Source organism: Labrus bergylta, chromosome 7, assembly GCF_963930695.1.
Source record: "Labrus bergylta chromosome 7, fLabBer1.1, whole genome shotgun sequence".
Classification (NCBI taxonomy): domain Eukaryota; kingdom Metazoa; phylum Chordata; class Actinopteri; order Labriformes; family Labridae; genus Labrus; species Labrus bergylta.
Window position 1 is genome coordinate 20,622,608 of NC_089201.1, and position 23,011 is coordinate 20,645,618.

The 23,011-nt window shown below is 39.2% G+C and overlaps 1 protein-coding gene across 1 annotated transcript; it reads left to right on the forward strand.

Moving 5' to 3' along the window:
- The first annotated feature begins 2,987 nt into the window (after positions 1–2,987).
- Positions 2,988–21,269, forward strand: slc6a13 (solute carrier family 6 member 13). The gene is made up of 15 exons (XM_020660758.3): positions 2,988–3,196; positions 10,922–11,131; positions 11,636–11,770; positions 12,427–12,567; positions 13,325–13,406; positions 13,773–13,905; positions 14,256–14,390; positions 16,567–16,670; positions 17,059–17,183; positions 17,426–17,538; positions 17,788–17,925; positions 18,170–18,272; positions 18,661–18,761; positions 19,037–19,207; positions 19,972–21,269. The coding sequence occupies exons 1-15, from the start codon at positions 3,190–3,192 to the stop codon at positions 20,134–20,136; spliced, it is 1,863 nt and encodes a 620-aa protein (XP_020516414.1). The 5' UTR covers positions 2,988–3,189; the 3' UTR covers positions 20,137–21,269.
- The last annotated feature ends 1,742 nt before the right edge of the window (positions 21,270–23,011 follow it).

The following is a 23,011-nucleotide window of genomic DNA, read 5'->3' on the forward strand; positions in this document are numbered from 1 at the left end:
GTTTAAACGTTGAATGTGTCGTTCCTAATTCTCCAAGAAAGTCAAGTTTCTTCAAGTGATGTTATATACAACACAAGTTGACCAAAGCACTTTTCCATATTCAAAGGTAAGGCTAAAAAAACAACAGAGATATGGAACAACCTTTGACAAAACAACTATTATGTAAGTCCAACAGCCAAAAGTATAAAATGACCTTTGAGCTGTGGTTTCAAAAAAGGCTTGAAGTTGTGAAGGATCTCTTTAGCTGAAGCACACTTAAAAAGTCAGATGCTATTTGGAGGTGACACTGGGCAATGGGCATCTTTAGAAGTTCTAGATGAACGGATTTAGTATATGAAAAGCTACACTGTAAAAAAACAAACCTGTTGTTTGAACTTAAAAAAATGTAATGTCTGGGCTGCCATAATTTTCTAAATTGACAAAATTTGGGATTATAAATTGAGATAAATTCAAAACAAAAACATTACTGGTTTGGTTTCTATAAGTTTATTCAAGTTGTATTCATCTTCCTTCATGGCTGAAACCGTGAAGCAAACCGGGAACTTCTTTGTAAATTGGTTAAATTCTACATTAGTTGAGAAGAGATAAAGACGAGATAATGAGTCATCACAACATTTACACTAACTTATATCAAAAGGCAGAATTTAAGTTACCATGACTACTTGTCTTGACAGTGTAGTTATTATGATAACACTGATATTCTGGAGGAATTCAACATCTGTTTAGAGGTCAAATGAACTAGAAACATTCATGAAAAAAAGTCAATTAGAAACAATTGCTAATTTGTACATGAATACTTAACTGCTCCAGAGAGAAACATGCACAGAGCTGCTGCAGTAGATCTGAACAGAAGATAATGACCAGCCTGTTTGCAAAACTGGGATTGTAGTAATGAGAACTTTTTTACTTCACTTTAAAACGTTTAAATAACTAATAGAAACATTTAAAATACTCGCCCTGCTTCCCAAACATGTCAGGCTCTGAGGAATTTTGGCTGAAGTAACTTGTTTTTGAATGCAAGGTATCCTCTTGTTCGGCCTCATCAAAGGGGGCAATGAGGAGGAGTATAGAGACACAATAAACAACTTTGTGGAAATTTTGCATCCAGCTTTTAAATACATTGCCTTGCTTTACTCTGAACTCGCTGTTGGTCTTGTTTGGTCGCAGAGGGCAAGCGATTTAGGTCAGATCAAATCTGCCATCGTGATGTTGACATACCGTGTAATCTTTGTGTACACACCTTTAACTCACTTGTGATTTCATGAACAGTTTTTATACTCAGTTGTTTGTCACAGATGTTTGGAATTCAACATTTTGTTAACGCGGGCATATGAATCTGGAGAGCAACCATGAGAAACTCTCAGGTTTGAGACCCCTTATTTTCAAGGCCTCTCTTGAATTATATTGCATATACGGGTAGACCAATATTAGACATTTCATTTTTCAAAAAACCTCAAAATGTAGAAAGATTGGAGGTGTCTTCATCTAATTCATTGATCAATCCATCAATAACAAAACATGCAGTCCAGTCAAAATATATAAGTTGTCTTCCAATGACCTCAAATTGCAACAGTTATTTTGATGTGTGCACTTCTTTTGGCTCGAGCAGCTCAAATATTAAAAATTAACAAGTCTTGTGAGCGAGTCCCCTCAATGTCTGCCCAGCTATGGATTACATTTCAACCTAAAGTGAATGCTGAGATCTTTAACGTGAAGCATTTACTCTAAACAACCCTATTTAAAGTAAATGACAATCTGAGCAGTGACCTGTGAGACGTGGGTTTTAGCTGTTTGTCACGAGGCTGAAGGCCCTCCTCAGCTCCAACTATTTGCCTGTTAGGTTGAATGAAAGTTCAATTTGAGACAGCATTTCCAATATGGCAAAACATGATTGATAGGCTTTAAAAGTCCACTTCAGAAACCAAGGGTGATGTCACTGAGACTACATCCATGTATAGCCCGATCCGGGGGAAATCCAGACTTTGACAGGCCGCCCTGCAGTGGCATCTCGCTTCAACCTGCTGCAGGTTTGAATGTAAGCTGTCCTAAAAAGTGAATATTTTCCTCCTTTTAGCATCTGAAGGAAATGGTCTATATACAGTCTATAGGAACATGTGTAAAACATTTTAGGAATATTATCTTGAAAATGTCCTGAGTGTCAAAGGGACTCAAGACACTTTAGGTGACAACATGTTACAAAAAACGACTTATTTCAAGCTAGTTGGCTTCTGCTTATTTACAGATTTTTGAACTGACTCTAGGCAACTTAAACAGGTTGGGTGTTCATACAATGAAAGTCAAAACTGACACAAAACTAATGTCAGGCAGACGGCTTTGCAAATGTGTTGTGTGTCTTGAATTATAATTCGATTTGAGGTGTGTGGGAGGGGGGGGGGGTTAGGAAGTTTACAAATAAAGAGACCTGATCCTGAAAGATTTCAGACAGGAAAAGCAGTCACTCAGTCCCCCCTATCCCCACCTCCATAAAGACCCTCTGGATTGTGACCTTCTAACAAATGCCTTGAACCGGCCACTCTGGACCCCTGCGGTGGGAAAATGTTCTGAATGGGCAACTGGGTCTGTGAGGAAGGAATAAAGACTCTTTTGGGGGTGCTGAATTAAGGATCTGTGCAGGGGCTTCATGAAACAGGAGCGATGTTTTGGTTACAATAAGGCAGAAAATACAACCAAAAAAATGGGTGCTTTTACAATATGTTAGGAATTAGATGCACAAATAATAATAATAATAACAATAAAATGAAAACAAATGCAAATGAAGCGTTTTAATTTCCTTTAAGTCATCATCTAACCAAATCTCGGATATAGTCCGGATCTTTGCACATATTCATACACGTCGTACCAGGCGCTTCCCTCTATACTTTCTGCTTGCTCTCTGGACAGAAAGGCCCTGGGAGAATGTGTGTGTCAAAAGGTTATGCAATCAGCCCACCACGCTGAGACAGCACAGACCTCTAGTGTGCTGTTTGTGTGTTTGTGTGTGGCGGTGTCTGAATGGGAGAGGAAAAGGGGGGGTTTGTCAGAGAGGGGCAACTCAGAGGGAAAACCTCAGTGCAGGCTGCATGAAAGTCGTTAGTTTCTCAGATCTCCTCCCCTGCATGAGTGTTATTTAGTGAAACCTGAAACGGCAGCAGGCCTGAATTTACTCACGTCTCCAATCTGCTGTCAAACATGAAAGGTGAGTGCCTTTGAATATTGATAACATTTTTCTAAATCAACTATGGATAATTAGGGAAAAGAAGCGGTATTCATAAGATATTTTTAACATAATCAAGATTAAATTTGTACCTGATGGTTTGTTTATTGCTATACTCAGTGAAAGCGCCATGACATTTCTCTTACATAATCATTTTGAGAGACCTCTGCTTTGCAAATATAGCATGCAGGGCCTGCACTATTTAAATATTACATACAGAGACTGTGCATCCAGAAATCAAAAGTTCACTCTTATAATGTATCTGTTAAAGAATCATGCTGTACAATGCTGTAATGGGATGGTAGATTAAATGTGACTGGATGTGTATTTAAAGACAGAGTTGTTTGTATGGCCTGTTGTTCATTTACAGTTATGAAGAACTTCAAAAGCATGTAAGTTGTTTATCAGAGGAAATTACCTCAAACTAAAATCCACATGAAATACAGATTTTGTTTGCGATCAAAAATATCTTTTTTTTTTTTTTAACATTAAATGCTCACTCTATGAGGCACATTACATTGCAAGTTATGATTGAATGAAATGTTCATGAATGAATCAAAAGCACGATGCATTTTTAAAACACAGCTCATGCTATTACCTTCAAATTGTGCTTTTTTAGCACAGCCCGGTTTTTAAATCATAACTTCCATCTCCATCAATATGTAGGCATATGGGCTATTGTAACAGGAAAATCTGCTCTGCAAACAGGTATACTTGTGGCATTGATGTCCCTAACTTATATAACTCACCCGGTTATATATTAGCCTGCAATTAGCCAACTGTGGGAGCTTCAGAGTACAGGACAGTATGAATATGTAACTCTGAGCTGCACGGGTTCAGAACCTGTGCCAGATTACTGTCTTTGTTCATGAGATGCTACAAAGACCCACAGGCTCAGGCATCCTCAGGCTTTTGTTCCAATCTGTACGGATATTATGAATGGGTTTTAAGTACCATCAGAATCAGAGTGTGGAGGGAGTTAGGGTCACTCACACTGGTGGGGTGGTTGAATTATACATGCAATATTTGTATTCAGCATCATGATAAATAATCAACATAAACCAAAATTAAGAAGGATGTCTTTAGAGCATGAAGCTAAATTAAGAACGTGGAACATGACAATGTTAGTGTAACTATTTTGATGTTAAAAGCAGCTAAAACTTATAGAAATGCACTGACTGTGAAAAACAAGGCAGATACAGATACCAATGTTTAAAATAATTGTGTCTGTTGTCAAATGAGCTATGGGATTTGATGAATTTAAATTGTTGCTAAGAATGTTTCTTACAAACTACAGGTCACTGATATTTCTCTGAGGCAGTGTGTTGCTGCTTTTACACACAAAATTGAATTTTCAGGTTAAGCAGAATGTGTGAATGCAAAACAGCTTAATCTTTACTTTAACTTTACCCAGAATTTTTCTTTCCAGCCCCTTAGTACATTTTGTTTGTGAAGACGGGGCGAGCAGATGTTTGAATGCAGCAGGTAATATTCAGGAAAATTTAGCACGAGCGAAGAGGAGTGGCCGGGGGTGATGATCACATTTATATCCTATACGGCAGGCGTACAACCATAGATTGTATGCCCACATCTGGTGCGATCTCTGTGCACCTAATGAAACTGATTTACATGTATTATGTTTTCTGTCTGCCAAACTGCAAGCACTGATAAAGGCAAAAATGATCATCATAGCATCAGATTATGTTGCTTGTGGTGTTGTTTTTACGCCATGTACTGCCTCCTGAGACTCCTCCTTCTTCTTTATCCCGCTATGTGTGAACAAGCAAGTCAGGACGATTTCAGGGAGGGGGGTCTGTCTGAAATTTTCTAGGAATCTACAGGAGTGTATGTGAAAACGGCTTTACTCCATACTACTGATAAATCATTTCACTTTTTACCATGCAAATCAGAGTTTAATAAAAACTTAAACTTAAAAAAAGCTTCTCTGAATGAGCAGTTAATATACTAGCTTGCCAGCATTGAATTGATGAGACACAACAGGTATACATAGGCTATCACAATGTCTGTCAACAGGACCAATATCAGCTGTTACTTATGCTACAACTTGTGCCGAGCATGTGTCGAGGGTTTCATGAGTACACTTAGGGCACACTCACACTATAGCAAAGTTGTCCCATACCGTGCCTAAGCACGATTGCCCCCCCTCCCTATTCCCCCACTGGCCTGCTCTCACACTGCTCCAAGACTAACCGGACTTGAGCGCGGTTTCCGCTTGTACAAGGTCATAATACAACAAATGCATGGCTTTACGTAATTATGAAGCGTGCCTATGAAGATTGCCTAGTGTGAGAGTGCGCCATGAGACATCCCTGTTGAGTGTGGTTGTAGGTTTTAGGCCCAACAACGGACATTTCCTACCACTCCTTTTGTAACACAAACAGAGAAAGAACTCCATAGAGGGGCAGCAGGGCATTGCTGACCATACTGGGGTTAACAGGTCCAACTGTTATACTGGGGATCCCTTAGAGTTGCTGGCAAAATATTTGGATAATATGATGTTATTCAGTTCAATTCAATACAATAAAAACAACAAGGGGCAATTGGGTTGAAGCAGCTTGTACATAAGACATATAAAACACAGTAACATTAGATTTTACATAAAAGCTATATTCAGTTAGATTCAGTTAAAACCTTAAATGTATCTGAAATCACAAAAAAATACTCAATAAAAATACTGAATCAAATTATGAAATGCTATATTATACATCTATCATACTTTTAAAAATATTTACAAGTATATTTTTGTATGTGTTACCATCTAAAAAAAAGCACTCTTGTTTTTGTTTGTCATTTATTTCTACAGAGTGCCCATTTTGCTCCACTGCAGTTTCTGGTTCAGACTCCCTTATTCAGACTGCCCATCAAGGTTCGATAGTTACGCCCTCTGTGAAGTCTCTCCTTCAGTATGAATGTCACAGAGGCGTAATGGGTGGACGAAGTGATTTCACCTCTGTGCTGCCGTAGGAGGTAGTAACTTAGGCATTACAGAGGCGCTGAAGGGGCTAAATGGGATCGGCACAGCCAGCGGGGGAGAACAGCGGTGTGTGTACTGCGCTACACATCATGCTTCCACAACGCCATTATACAATGTGAATTCCAAGCGGCAACCTCCGGTGTTGAAAAATAAAGCCAATGTGGAAGTTTGAAATCCCGCAGTTTGTCAAAGGTCCGCTTGAGGCTGGCTCCAAGAGCCCCGGAAGTCTCATACACTCCCCATTCAAAAATGCTCGATTTTACAGCAGAAATTAACACATATTTACAGCCTGGTTCAAAAAATTATATTGGCTTGATTACCGTATTTTCCGCACTAAAAGGTGCACCGGATTATAAGGCGCACCTTCAATGCATGGCCTATTTTAGAACTGTTTTCATATATAGGGCGCACCGGATTATAAGGCGCATAGAATAGAAGATACTGCAGTCAAACGTTTGACTGGGGTTGCGTTATGCATCCACTCCTCTTCTCCCAAACGTGGAGGGGAACTTTTCCCTGATTCAGTAAACACGTAGTAAAAGAAACAGTCTGATACCACTAAATCAAACGTTAGTGCATTCACAATATAGTAACTCTCGAAATTGTTCATTCATTAGTGCATTCACAATAACTCAACGTTGTTCAAACGTTAATGTGCATATTCACAATATCTCCCAGCCTTGTTCAGTTGTAAACACGTAAAAGAAACACAGTCTGATACCGCTAATTCAAACGTTAGTGCATAACTCAACATTGTTCAGTTACGTATAACACGTAAAGCTCACTTTTTCAGTTCATTCCCCGTCCATGAATCCCTCGAATTCTTCTTCTTCAGTGTCCGAATTGAACAGTTGGGCGAGTACGGCATCCAACATGCCCGGCTCCCTCTCGTCATTATCCGAGTCAGTGTCACTGAGCGCCGTGTACAACCAGTATGGATCAACCAATTAACCAATTGATCCATATATAAGGCGCTCCGGATTATAAGGCGCACTGTCGTTTTTTGAGAAAATTAAAGGCTTTTAAGTGCGCCTTATAGTGCGGAAAATACGGTAATTGATATCCTCATTGGCACACACTGTACGGGGGGTGACTCTTTTTATAATGCATCCATTTTGATTTAATGAACGATACCTGTTATCCACAGTTAGGCGCGCATAGCCGACCTGATCGACAGGTGGGTGCGATTTAACGGTTTGTTAAGAACCTTAAAACCCTCTTTGGCTCCAGCTCTTAGTCTGTCATTAGATTGTCTGAAAGTTAGACTACGACAGGATGGTGTCATGGTGGCTGCTGCCGATGAGCCTCTGCAGCCCCCTGTAGCAGATCGGTGACATCACTCAGGCCTTGTCCATTAATATTTACAGTCTATGGTGAATTCACAGACTTTGACACCAATATTACGCCGTTAATGAATCAATATGAATGTACAATGAAGTAATGACAGAGGAGCTTCGTAACAGCGCTGTTGCGGAATCCCACCCTGAAAAGAGGAGGGTGAGAGGAGTAATCTTCAACCTTACCACTAGATGCCGCTAATACTTAAATACAGGTCTTTAAAGGGCAACTCTGTCAATTTGAATATAAGGCTCAGTAGTAAGAAGCCTTCATTGACTATGGAAGGAGCTTTCTAACTTTGAAGATAAAACCTGATGATGTCATCATGGTGTCATTTACGTGTTTTAACCCGCTGTGGGTCAAAACACTTAAAATTCTTATCAGGAACCTTGGTTGCAAGAATTTTGTATATTGTGGTGGCTGTCAGGGTGGGGGGTCTCAACAATGAAATATGTTAGTGAAAGGGGTTGTGTGGGTCAGAGAAAGCTATAAAAAGTTAGACAAATTTGCCTCATGTGACAGCACTTGAGGCTGTGTCTGTTTGGCCTGGAGAGTGCAAGTTTGCAAAAGAAAAAAAGTTAGTTGATGAAATTAGAAAGACTTGATATGGACCTATGGGTCTGAAATAAAGTCAATTCATTCAGTCAGTCAATCATCTAATAGGTCAGTCTGTCAGTCACTAACTCACAAGCTCAGTCAGTCATAGCTTTTCAAAAAGAGGTGAAATTTGCACTGTTTCCTTGGATAAGGCTTCACTGCACCTCAATGAAGTCACTCCATCTTGTTTTTTTTTTCTTAAAATGTGCCTCTCCGCCACAAGTATCTACATGTGAAAACTACTGCAGTCTATAAATGATAATATTTTTAAGCCCCCCCTTAAGAGGAAAGGGTTTTGAATGTGTGATATTTGACTTGTGTGTTAGCACCCACACACACAAAAAAAAATGAAAAAGTGAGGGAAACTGTGATCTGGCTGCAAGGCCATTGAGGATTCTCATTTGCCAGCACAGAGCAGAGGGGCTCCTCTGCTTTTGTTGCACCAAGCCTTCATTCCCACCAAGTACCTCCTGAAAACAAGGGGCTCTATTTTTACCTCAGGCCACAATCTGGCTCTGATGCTGGAGGTTTTGGCACTAAACAAGGTCCAACCTCCAACCACATCAACACGGTACACAGAGTAACACTTGTGCTCCACCTCTGCCCTGTTGCCAGTAGGAGTACATTCCTAAAGGTGGTTGCAAACAAGACTTCTGGCAAAATGGGATTTCCCTCCTATGTGTTGCTGTTGTCAGAACTAAATATTTAAAAACAGACAGCTTCCTTGACCCTATGAGACCAAGTCCCACAACATGAAATGAGTTTGTTTGTGTGAACGTGTGCGAAAGGGAAGGTGATTTTGTTTCGACATGTATTCTTGTGAATTAGTTTGAGTGTGTCCCTGCAGAATGATGACCAATTTGGTTGAATTTGGCCTGCAACAGCGACCGTGAGGAGCTTCAGAGAAAGGAAAAGGGGTAACAGAAGGGTTCGGGAGAGAGCTGTTAATGCAAGCTGACAGGAGTGAGCACAGTCAGTGAGCTGTCTGTTTCCTCTATACAGAGGGAAATTCTTTCAGCAGCGCTGGCCCTGAAACTAGGGTCTTGCCAAAGGCTTGACAAGCCTCTAACATGGTCATGTAACATCAAGCAATTAGTGACCTCATCCAACCCAAATGTGACATATAGCACACATAAACATAAACACATGACATGTACAATGGGAAGTAACTCAGAACTAGCCAAGGTCCTGAAATGTAATATTGTCTCTTATTAGTGTGGTTAACCTTTAAATAAGCCAAATTCCTTCGTAATGACCGACACACACTCACAGAAACTAATTGTAACCAGTATCCTCACCAGTGAGTTGTAATTGGATTGGTAAGAAGGGGGGATTTTTGACACCAGCTGTAAGACTATTGAACGCAAAATAATAAGCCCTCCATCCCCCCTCAAACCCCACACAGGACTACCTCACTGGACTGTGCAATATAATATAAAAGTACACATGTGCAATATATTTTGTAGTAATGTTATACATAGTTTCCTTTTTATACCTATTTATGTCTGCACCTTATTCTTATGTAAATACTTGCTGCTGTTTTTTTATCCTGCACTATAACGAGAAAACTGCAATGAAATATCGTTCGTACCTGCACTGTAAGGTACTATTCTAGGAAGAAAGTCTAGGTCTAAGTCTAATGACATGTAATGTTGATTCAATTTTCTGGGAATATAACCTAAATGCACATTACTAAATGCAGCCTATATCACAACCACAATTAATTCTATGCATACTGGGTCAAATACTTGAAGGTAAAGCAGATTCATATTGCATCACTATGGAAACAGCACTTAAAAAACCCAGCTAGCTAGCAGCACCATACCAGTTGTAGCTAACTTGAGTTAGCCCGAGCAACAGAGCTCATGACAGACTCAAGCCTCCTTAACCGACAACACAAACTTACAGTATTAATGCATAACCAGCCCTTCCTAACATCAACCAGAGGCACGCAGCACATGATAAGCTCACATTAAGCTAATAAAGCTAACTTACAATAATAATGCAGCACCAGCTGAAGCTAACATTAGCCCAAGTCACAGAGCAAACGACAGAAGTTTAGGTTGAAGCTACCTGCGCTTATTACTGCATCCCCTGCTGTAGCTAACATTAGGAAGAGGCCCAGAGAAAATGACAGAAGATTAGTTGAAGCTAACAGTGCATAATTACAGTATTTATTCAGCTACTTCGTATTCAGGCGGTTATTGTCTACTGCCTCCTCCATGGTTGACATCACGGTGTATTCAGCGTCCTTATTGCAGGAATAGGCAGGCTTGCCTCGGCTTTGTCAATATTCTATCCTTTGTTTGTTCGCGAATAGCCTATTTAAGGTCCATAATCATTGTCAAAAACGCACAGTTTTGTTGATTCCTTGAATCCCTCTGACAAGTTGACATTAACACCTGTTGTGACTCCGAATAGGCTACAGAACACCTAGAGTAAAGTAGCCTATAGTATGCACTTTGCAAGGGTTCTCACTGACCTCAAATTGCATAAAACACTAAAGTCAACAGTCATCATCACTCCTGCATTGACATAGGCCTAAATTAAAGTTTTTTTAGACAGAGAAGACATGTGAACTCTGAACTTATTCTAATGGATTTTCTTTCAATTCTGTGCCAACATAATTCCCATCCCTGCTAAAACATTCAACATGCTTCCCTGCCATAATAACCCTTGACCCATCACCACCCTGCTGTCTACATCTGGTCTTTTTCCACTTGTCTAGCTTTTCAATTTTGTAACTCCTTTACATTTTTCTCTGATGTTACCCGTAGGACGCACAGATGACCAGGAAAACATGTCTAAGGTGGAACCCTCCAATGGGCACAGCAGGCCTTTGGACATCGTGCCCAGCACAGAGGAGAAGATGATAGAGAGGGGTCAGTGGGGAAACAAAATCGAGTTCGTTCTGTCTGTGGCTGGAGAAATTATTGGCCTGGGGAATGTGTGGCGTTTCCCCTACCTTTGTTATAAGAACGGAGGAGGTGAGTGATGGTTACTTATCTGTAGCATAATATCTTATCACCTCTTAACAAGCTTGAGGTTTCTGTTAACATATTTATCTTCAACATCAGGGTGTGTGGTGAAAACATTACCCCTAGAAACAGGCTATTGGTTTAAGTATGTCTTAATCTGTAAGGATAGATAAGTCGTAGGTGTTGTAGTCTAGGAGCGGATAATACAGAAGTTAATATGTGATCTATTCCAAGGACATCTATTGATCAGGGAAGGAAATCGTTAATTTAAATTAGGAAAACAGCCAGACACATTTTTGAAGTCAGTTTGCTAATGTCTAATAATAATACAGCAGACAGAGCTTAAAGACAAATATAAGTCTGCATTAATTATTACCTAGAAACATTAATTTACAATTCAATATGCTTGAACTCATTCAAATACTTTTCACTTTAAATAATGAATTTAAAAAATGACTAGTCTCCACCTATACACTGCTTTGTACCATGTTGAAGCTTTTTGTGCTGTTACAGGTGCCTTCTTCATCCCATACCTCATCTTCCTGTTTGCCTGTGGAATCCCCGTCTTTTTCCTTGAAACGGCTCTGGGTCAGTACACCAGTGAGGGAGGCATCACCTGCTGGAGGAAAATCTGCCCATTATTTGAAGGTATTCAAAAGATGAATTGATTAAAGTTTAATGACGTTAAACCACCTTTGAAAGCTTATAAGGGTGAACACCTAGCTTAGTGGGTGTGAAAAATGGATAATGACCAACCAGTGACTCAGTAAAATATGTCTGTGACAATGTACAATGAAAAGGAATATCAGAAATGTGCACAATGTGTTTAGGGCATGTGTGCTTGTCAGTATTCAATATTTGCATTTGTGTATGTTTGGAGAGTCTGTGTCTGTGTGCATGCTTGAGTGCCAACAATTCTACATTTGGTGTACGAATGTGGGATAACAAAGCATGTTGTTGTAACGGTTGGCAAGCACCCAGCACGGGCTAATGATCGGATTTCTGCCTTCCAATTTTTTTTTTTTAATCATGCATTTTAATTTCCTTAGGCGATAGTATGAAAGGTGATTAAGAGTTCAGTCAAGCGTAGGCTCATTTTTTGGAGCATGAGTTTAACATCAAATTTTGCCCTGTTGTGCATTTAATTAACTCTACTGTGATGTGGTCATTTGAACAGGCAATAGTATTGGTTTGAATTGTGTGTCAGAAGCTGTACATTTACATTTTTCTCTTTAATAGTGATAATGGCAGAACTATAATGCTTGGAGCATAAGCTGAAAGTTTTTTTCGTCTGTTTGTTCCAGGAGTGGGCTATGCCACCCAGGTTATTGTTGCTCTGCTCAACATCTACTACATCGTCGTGTTATCCTGGGCCATCTTCTATCTGTCCAACTCCTTCACCTGGGATCTGCCCTGGGCCTCCTGCAACAACTCATGGAACACAGGTGGGACAAAGGCCATTAGGCCAAAAACCAAATTTAGATATCTACTGGACATACGTTTACTTCGGATCAAGTTTAGCTTTGTCTTTGTCTTTGTCATGCTTCTGCAAGTTTAAATGTTAGGCAGGACCAAAATATCTTAACAATCATTGAAGGATTGCCATGAAATTCTGAACAGCCATTAACTGTCTACATTGGTTGAAACCACATGACCTTGGTAATGTCTTGTCTTTAAGAGCTGTGCCGTCATTGAGTTCAGATTTGGGGGGAAATGTCTTGATCAGAAATGTCTACTTAATGGATAACTGTGAAACTTTGCACATTTCGCTTACCTGTCAGCATGAGATAAAATTGCTAATCACCATACTTTTCATCTTATGCTATAAACCCATCAGATCCCGTTTTGTTTGCTAAGTTCCATATAATCAAATGTTAGCATGCTAACACCCCAAACAATATGGTGTACATGCCTGCATGTTAGCATTAATCAGCTAACGTGGCTATTGACTTTTGACTTTGTTTATACGACTTTAAGTCAATGATGCAAATATTCAAGTGGCCTTTTCTCAGGTTTTCCCTTTCATAGTTTCATTCATTTATGCTTTCATTTTATATCGAGCTGAGAATATCCCTGCACCTTTTGTCGCCTCCGTCTCAATGGTTGAATTGTTTCACTCGCCTGTGTGTAACTTGGAAACCTTGGAGAAAGCTTGGATTTCTTCACAGGACTGAATGTCTTTTTGTCTTTCCTTCATTCAAGATTCCTGTATGGCATTTCAGAGGGGGAATAGCTCCATCAATCACCATGAGAACACCACCTCTCCTGTCATTGAGTTCTGGGAGTAAGTGCCCTTTTTGTTTGACTGTGTCCTCGAACAGCTTCACATGCCAACAAAGTACACGAAATATGCAACTTACCAAGTACTTTAAAGTAATTGAATATTCCATCTTAAGTATTTTTATTTTTTTGCATATTTAAATAATGCATCATTGTTAAGCTTATCTGAACTTTTACTGTTTTTTCTAGAAAGCCTTTTGAATCGCTAATAGACCCTGAGCTTCATAGCTTGATTAAATATTAGCCAGATTAAATACAACTGTATTTTATCTTTAATAATGGAGGTCAAATGAAATATGAAATCATTAGCATTCTTTAAAATGTAGATAAAACATTTCTAATATTAACCTCATTTTTGCGTTGGCCACAGGCGAAGAGTGTTGAGAATTTCCTCAGGTATTCATGACATTGGCTCTCTGAATTGGGACCTGGTTGTCTGTCTGGCCGTTGCCTGGGTCATCTGTTACTTCTGCATCTGGAAGGGAGTCAAGTCTACTGGCAAGGTGAAACCTGAGCTCATGACTAACTTTTACCTTAGAGTAGGGAGAATAGAGTCTGGTCATTTAATCAATACTTTTCCGCTGTTTTTCTCGTATAAAGTGCATGTTTGGCTTGATATACATTTTCCTTGTGGCTTCATGTATGCACAAAGTATTCCACAGTAGGAGAAGGAACAGATTATACAAAAATTAGGCAGCTAGTGCCAATGGTTTTTAAAAATGTATTATAGTATAATATCAAAGTTTTTACATGACCAAACAGTTCAATTTTAGCCCTAGCACACTTCTATAGAGGAAAGAATTTCTGACAAAATCTTGTCATCATGTACAGTATGTACCTCTTTCTTTTTTAGGTGGTTTACTTCACGGCCACCTTCCCTTATGCTATGCTACTGATCCTGCTCATCAGAGGGGTCACGCTGCCAGGAGCCATGAGGGGAATCCACTTCTACCTCTACCCTGACTTGGGACGTCTGTCTGATCCACAGGTATCCCGAAAACAGACTTGCTGACATACTGTACTCTTGTTTTGATGATTTACAAGAGAATAAACTCTTTCACATGCAGCTCAAAATGAAACATTTAATATAATGTCTACCACCATTTTAATGTTCACCAAAGGGTTTTCATGCCTTGGTATTGAATTTAGAATACATCCAGAATTAAACAGATACATTATACACTGATATTGTCAATCTCACCCATGCTGCGATAGTTTCAGTCCAGTTTTAAGAACATAAATTTACTCAAAATGTTCACAGCTACCCTGCCCAGTGGCTTCATTAAGGATATGCCCTCTTTTGGGTTTCACTTAAAGTTGTGGACAGACATATAAATCCCCTAAAAATAATGTGGTGCCTTATTTACTAGAAACAAAAACTATTTGCTAGCATGCTTGAAAAATCACTATCAATGATAATTTTGACAACGTTGCGTTCATGGCATACTTCTGCTTCAACTATGTGGCCAAACAATCACTTAATGCAGGTTTTGGGAGAAATACTTCTAGTTCTGTCTTCAATGTCAAACACTTTTTTGTGTCCATCAATCACATCCTTTCTCAAAAAACATCGCATTTATCGCTTCCTTCGCTATGACCAGAACCATAAGTTATGAGAGACAGTGCCTCATGATTTGTCCAGCAAAATGTCAAGGACTTATGCACTGCGAAAGAAAAGACAATGGATTGGGAACGATGGTAACAGGGACTTTTCAACCAGTGTGAAAATCTAAAAGAGGGGCCCTTTGCAAACCCTCTTTGGGCCCTTTGGATGAATGCAAGACCTGTGTCTGCTGGCCAAGACAAGCATGGCTGGTGGAGTTGGTGCCTTTGTGTTAGGTTGTGTTCAGTGCTTGTGGTTTTGGTTGGACTCCTTGTCAATCAGATCTTCAGTGCTGGCTGACAGGTATCTAAAACATGCCCCAGTGCCCTGAGTGCACTTCACTAGAATTACAAGCAGAAAGAGAACCCTTGTTTACATTTTTGAAGTGGGATTCAGTGTGCAAAGAGGTGATCAAAAAGTGCTGTATAATTTGTGCTTGGGAGAGACCTGGTCGAGAGGGTGAGTTAAGGAGTTTCAGGATGTCAAGATAGGAGTTAGCTTGTGTTTAATTGAACAGCTAAGTTGGTGTGAGCAGATAGCCTGCTTTACTTATATTGCCACTAAGAGTTCGGCTTAATGTGTGCAGCATTGGAATTGAAATTTAATTGAATTGAATTTTTTGTCATATCATCTGTATCTGTAACGGTTGGAGGAAGGTAATCAGTTAGACAAAAGTGCCAAAAGTGCACAAACACGTGTGTCTGGGGTTTCCAAAATGCCTGTCGTTTAAAAAAAAAAACTACACATCAACCTCACAAATCCCGGGTGTATGGCACACGAACCCTCACGTCACTGTTGAGTAGAGAGGCAAAAGGAACGTAGGAGCCTGGGTTACAGGCATCAGTCCATGGCAGAAGGGCCGCTCAAAAAAAATTTCAAGGATAAAAACAACTCCTAGTAACTTAGCCACACAGTATGTCCTAAAAGTACATCCAACAATTTACATATCGTATTGTATTGTAGCATTACATTTCGTTTGGTATCTGTCGTATCAACTTAACATTACAAATGGAATGATGTTCCTTGTCTCATCAAACAGACAGTTATAAGTAGTAAAACATCAGCATTACTTTAAACAAAAAACAGACAGTCCCTTCTCATGTATGTTGGTGAATTCAGTCTTGTTGGAGTGTTAGAAATACATCATTTACCATAAGTTTGAATTAGTTGTAACTATCAAACTATAATATTATAAAAGTGTACAGTGTGGAAAAAGTTCAAGTTGTATTTGTTGTCATAATCAGCTGTTTGAACTGCTTTCAGTGATGAAGTGTTTATTGAAAAGTAGTGGGAGAGTTAAGCTCAGAAACCCTGACAGTTCGAGTTGACTCAAGTCTGCGTACATAATAGAACAGTGATGATCCTCAAAAAAACACTTCTTGAAAGTTGATTTGTGCAATATTTGGAGCATAATAAAGTACTTAATTCTTCAGCAAATATAACTAATTTTCCCCCAAAAAAGTGAAAGAGAAAAGTTATTTTAGATTGTATCTGATCTGGATTCCTACATGTCGTGTTAAATGTAGTTTCTCGTTTTGATGATCTTCGATCCTGTCCTCAGGTATGGATGGATGCTGGAACTCAGATCTTCTTCTCCTATGCCATCTGCCTGGGTTGCCTCACTGCCTTGGGAAGCTACAACAAATATAACAACAACTGCTACAAGTAAGGATGAGATGTCTACAATGTGGTTGAAATTCAACCTGTTGTTTGAAAGTACATTACCATAAGTAGAGCCGCTGCTCCTTCGCATCAAAAGGAACAGTTAAGGTGGTTTGGGCATCTGATCAGGATGCCTCCTAGTTGCCGCCTGGTTGACGTCTGGGGCAACTTGCTTACCCTGCTCCCACCACGGCCTAGCCCCGTATAAGTGGAAGATAATGGATGGATGGATGGATGGATTGATGGATGGATAGGTGGATGGATGGATGGACTACCATAAGAAGGATTCAAATGGCTAGTCCAGACCATGTTGGATACTGTTCTCCTCACTTGTACACATACAGTTCTTAATCATAATATTATGTGCTCCTCTCTGTGTTTTTTTTTCCAGGGATTGCCTGTCCCTCTGTTTCCTGAACAGTGGGACAAGTTTCATTGCAGGTATCGCCATCTTCTCCATCCTGGGCTTCATGTCCTACGAGCAGAATGTGCCCATCTCAGAAGTAGCTGAATCTGGTTTGTCACAATTCTGTAACCTCAACGCAAGCAGAATATTTAAAACTTGTTCTTTGACGAAGTCCTTTTATATTTATGAAACCCTAAAACATGCTGTCCATTATAAATTAAAGGTCGAGATCTTTTCACTTTCTGCATTACAGGGGTTTGTATGCTCAATATATTAATTTTGTGATTTTACTAGTAACAATCTATAATATTTTTTCATTAAGTAAATAACTCTGAAAATCTGTTTTATTCAGGTCCAGGCTTGGCCTTCATAGCCTACCCTCGTGCTGTGTCCATGATGCCTTTCTCCCCTCTTTGGGCGTGCTGCTTCTTCATTATGATTGTCTTTCTGGGATTGGACAGTCAGGTGTGATCAACATTTGCACCACACAAACTCTCAAACAGAGATTTACAATGAAATAACCTCAAACACGTTTCTTAAAAATCATGCAACATGTATTTTCATCCAGTGAATATGCACGCATTGGCCAGACTTTGTTGATTTGTATCTGGTCAGCGGGACCCATACACCCATGGGTACAAACCTAGAGTCTATGGTACAAACATACTTACGCAAATATCTATCTCACATTCTTGATGTTTCTCTCTTGATCAGTTTGTGTGTGTGGAAAGTCTGGTGACAGCCATGGTGGACATGTATCCCTCCACCTTCCGTCGTAAAAACCGCAGGGAGCTCTTCATCCTGGCTTTGGCTCTGTTGTCCTTCTTCTTAGGGCTCATCATGCTGACAGAGGTTTGTCTCAGTGAATACACTTTCAAAAAATGTTTGCAATCATGTCAGAATGAGTGTGTTGTATTTACAGAGGAAAAGAGAACATATGGCTACAAGGCCAAGGGGAAGACAGATATGATTTTGAACAAATACGATCTGAGGCTTTCCTAACGTGCAGAGATTATTTCATTCTGGATGCAGTTTCTGTTTTACTCTGTCTTTTACTTGTCTTTATTGGATGATAATCTCATGTCTGTCTCCACAGGGAGGCATGTACGTCTTCCAGCTCTTTGACTACTATGCAGCCAGTGGGATGTGCCTGCTCTTTGTGGCTGTCTTCGAGACTGTTTGCATTGCGTGGGTTTATGGTGAGTGTGTCAGCCAAGCTATTCAGTAACGCTTATCCACGGTGTTAATAAGACAAAGGCCTTATTCTTACCATGCACTCTTCACCCTTGCCCCATATGACCTTCCACATTCAGCCAATCAATGAAAGGAAAATGAAACCCACCGATTACGAGGCAATGGCTAAATGGTGGGGATGATATTACTTTATAGAGTTAAATAAGAGAGAATAAAATAAATGTAAGAAATTGAATTGAAGCAGATCTTGTGTTTTCTAAGGAGTAACTTCTGTCAATCATTAAGCTTATTATTACCATAATGTCTTTAACATATTGCTATTCAAACAGAGTAAATCTTAATACTTGCGATTGTAAGTTTCCACTCTATTTCCCTCCTTTCTCCCGATTACAGGTGCTGACCGTTTCTATGACAACATAGAAGATATGATTGGCTATCGGCCCAGCCCTATCATCAAATACTGTTGGCTTTTCTTCACCCCTGCAACATGCTTTGTAAGTGTCACAATCATTTCATAATGCATGCTGTTTCCTTTCTCATGAAGGTAGAGCGACCTCTGCTGGCCAATATTGGAAATACATTTAAATATACAAATACTGCAAATCTACAAAACAGCTTTGTTTATAGTAAATGATTATGTTTCAATGCAGTAAAGATTACAGATATTGATTATACCTTCTATCTTATATATAACTTCTATGTCAGTATGTAGTATAGTCGACATCTACCCACCCAGAACCATTAAATATGTCTCTGCCTCTTTCTTTAGGGGACTTTTGCTTTTGCCCTGATCAAGTACTCACCTCTGAAGTATAATAATGAATATGTGTACCCCTGGTGGGGCAATGGGATCGGATGGATTCTGGCCCTGTCCTCCATGATGTGTATTCCTCTCTGGATAGCTGTGAAACTGCACTACACGCCTGGAACGCTGAGAGAGGTAAAGTTGAGCTAAAGCTTTCCTTTTAGGATGTTTTTTTAAACATAATTGTATTTTTACATACAATGATGATTTTAACATTTCAGAAGAATAAAATGTGAAGAAAAAAAAAGAAGGGATTCATGCTAAATGGTCGTTAAAGCTGCTCTCTTTAATATTTTAGAATGAGGAAATACTATGATTATGTGCTTTTAAAATAGGGTCAATCATAGAACAAACTAACACAGTCAGGAATGGCCAATGTTCGGTTAAGTCACGTCCTTATTATTTGCCTTTTTTGCAGCAGGTTTGCTGTTTTTTAAGCTCAGATAAGTACACTCTACCTGCTCAGCACCAACAAGCAGACAAAGTCAGCAGTTAGCTAAAGAAAGCGTAACATTTAGCAGCTTACATGAGCAAGATCATTTCCTCAGGATTTGATGGGAACAGCTGAAGAGAGACAGGAAATGTTGGGAGAAGAGAGAGTCCTCTGTACATGGGATGCACTTCATAACTCCTAGGCTCTCCAGCACTACTGGTCCTAGATTTCTTTAATGGCCAAAACAGAGAACAACATATTTCAGTGGTAATAATAGACTGATTCCGCAGACTGCGTGGTTGTTTCCTAAACAACGTTTCATCTGCCCTTTGCTTGACTTGAATCAAGATAGATGGAATTCTGTCTGAAACAGAAGGGGACATGAGATAACTTCCACTAACAATATGGTTAATAATATCTGCTCTTTGAAAATAATCGGTCATTGTTCATGTTTTTCCTTTTTCAGCGCCTTGTTCTGTTGACCACTCCCTCCCCGGAGTTACCGAAGTCAAAGCAGGACCAGGAGAAGCTGCTGGCCATCTACTCAGCAGATGGCGACAGCCTCCATCAAAGATCCACTCCGAATAAGGATGGCTACTTCCCCGTTGATGAAAAGGAGTCTCACTGTTAGAGACCTTAAAGGGTTGGAAATCAGAGCCTCTTAGAGGTTAAAGCTCACTCCTCAGCTTTGACACTCTGTCTGGCCCCATTCAAACAACTCTCTCTGCAATACCTCACTATAGAGAAGGGGAAACAGAAGCAACACAGACTGAAGAGTCATGAGGCCTGAACCTGCTGCTGGAGATTTCTCCTTTCTACACTGCCTTCGACGTACAGAATGATGGCATCAGTATTCCTACTTACAGAGTATAATCATTTTTTTTAAGAGTTCGTCTTATTTGCCTTTTGCAGAATCATTTGTACATTTATAAAATAAACTGTCCATTGTTGTTACACAGTGGCTAAGAATTTACATTTGATCTTTTCTGCTTTCTAAGGAAGCATGCTCTTTTTTTTGTGTTATGGACATCTCTATTGTTCAGTTAGTCTGACATGACACTCTGGTTACCTAACTGATTCTAACATCTGCAAGGGAGCAAAAGTGATATCACGGTCACTTGAATGAAAGATATGTGTGTTTAAATGAACTTCTGAAATCTACACAGAGTTTCACAGTTTTTACTGTACGTGAGAGTCATCATCTCAGGAGGTAAACATTTTTATAAAGAAATAATATAGAAAAGAATACTAGTAATACTTTTTTTGTGAATGTAAGAATTGGATTTTGAATTTACCTATAGCTGACTGACCTCAACTCACACAGTATGCTGTTGTTTTTTTTCTTCAGATAAAATGTTTTTTTCCCCTTTGTGTTTATATTTTTTGTTCTGCCGAGATGCATTAATGTGTGCATGATTTCCCCTGCAACAATCTTTTTGACATGATTTAAACCCCGCCCACTTTGCCTTACCTTTTAGCCTTATGTATTGCATTGTATGATTTAAATGTGAAGTGCCTGAAGGAGAAAGTTTTACCACTTAGATAGGAACAGAGCGGGCTGGTTGAAGGGTTTGATCCCAAAATGAAAACCTCCCTGACCATCTGATTTCCTGCTGTACAGTCATGAACTTCAGTCTTGAGTTTCCTTGAATGTTGGACTGAACATATGATCATTGATTACTGATAGAGAACACTTTTACACTTGTAACTTTTACATTTTAAATGTTTTTATGACTGAATAAAAGTACCTTCAATTGAAACATACATTTATTTTCAAACGTTATTTTTTTTAGGGCATGACTTTTGTTATTAAATACAGGGATGATCTTAAATGAATTGATGTGTCTGTATTAATTAAAACAGAAATATTCTAAACTTTAACATATTGCAGCATTTTTTTTATTTATTTATAGTAATATTTCATTATAAGAGCTCCTACTTGTCAACAGGCAACTGCTTGGGCCCCAGGTCAGTATTGACAGCTGCTAAACATCGCATGCATTAGTCCTGTGAAAACTTAAGTTTGTCAATGAGTGGCGATGAAATATTAAAGTAAAAGACTGAAAGCTGCTACTCTAGCCCTACTTATGAGGGAGAGACACTTAACATCACTTCTGCATGCTCGTTTAAAATGATGGTGTTTGTTCAATGACCTCTAACATTAGTTAACTTAGCTAGCAGAGCAGCCTAGTGTGTCTTTATTGTAAAGTTCTCTGTTGTTACATGAATAAAGGTTTATCTCATCTTATAAAACACAAGATAGCATATATAACATATTATGACATAACGGGGAACACTTTTGTGCCTGGGGTCCCAACAGACTCCAGAATCACCTCTGTTCATTATTAAACTGTTTAAAAAAAATGCATTTTCTATTGACTTGTGTTGAGGTTTTCTGGTATTAAGGAATGTAGTGGTATATGGCAGACAATTCTCACACAATATGTTTTAGATAAGATACAATGAGATAAGCTTTATCGATCCCCCATTGAGGGAAACAGCTAAAGAAAAAGTACAATCAGCAAAAAACAAGTATATTTACAGTAGTTAAATATAAGAAGAGCAATATGGTAGTAGTATTACTAGAAATATATATGCAAACTTTCACTTGTGGAAAAGGCAGAGAACTTGTTTTTATTTAAAAAGACGCACAGTGTGTAGTATCTTGATTGTAATGAGCATTATGGTACAGTCAGGTAAAACACTACACATGAGAGTCACATGGTGGTGTTGCTGTTTAAGAGTCTGACAGCATGAAGTGTAAATTAGCTGCTGAAGTCCATCCATCCAGCAACATGGTGCAATGTTTTGATTTTGATTTTAACTTAAATGTATAACCAGATGGCATAACCTTTTAACAGTCAGCATTTTGCCGAGCCTTTACTCTCTCAGTGCCAACTATTTGCAGCTTAAATGGATTTGTCATTCATTTTGCCAGAGAGATACAGCTGTCCTTTCAATTTCCGTTTCAGTCTCACAACAATTTCCATCCATAAGCTGCATTTTCATGGATATTACTTCCCTGTCTCTCATACCTTAAAGACGGCAGGATGTTCTGAATGTCATTCCGCTTCAATATGATTTTAAAGAGAAAGTGAGAAAGGTATGCCCTAGACTCAATCTCAAATCTGAATTACTTGTACGAGAGGTTATTTATAGTCAGTGACACCGCTGACAAATGTCATGACAAACACAAAAACGATTTTTGCTGCAGTTTCTTCCAATCTTAAAGTACTGAAAGTCTGCAGAATATTACGAATTGCTTTGGGGCGTTTCCTTTTAATGTTGTGACATGACTCAGAATGAGGTTTAAAGATGAATTTGAGTCTCAAACTAACATAAATTGAAGAACCATTATTGAAATGATATGAGTCTGATTGGAGAGCAGCCCTGTGCCACTGAGCTTCAAAGATTTATTAAGAACTGTGCAAACAAGGCCTGTGAACATGTTCTGATTTTATATTAAGGTACACTAGGACTTCAACTCTGAAACTTCATCAACTACA

Coding starts and splice junctions, on each gene's coding strand:
- slc6a13 (XM_020660758.3), top strand. Junction 11,132..11,635: donor TTGTTATAAGAACGGAGGAG/GTGAGTGATGGT, acceptor GTGCTGTTACAG/GTGCCTTCTTCATCCCATAC. Junction 18,762..19,036: donor TCACCCCTGCAACATGCTTT/GTAAGTGTCACA, acceptor CTCTTTCTTTAG/GGGACTTTTGCTTTTGCCCT.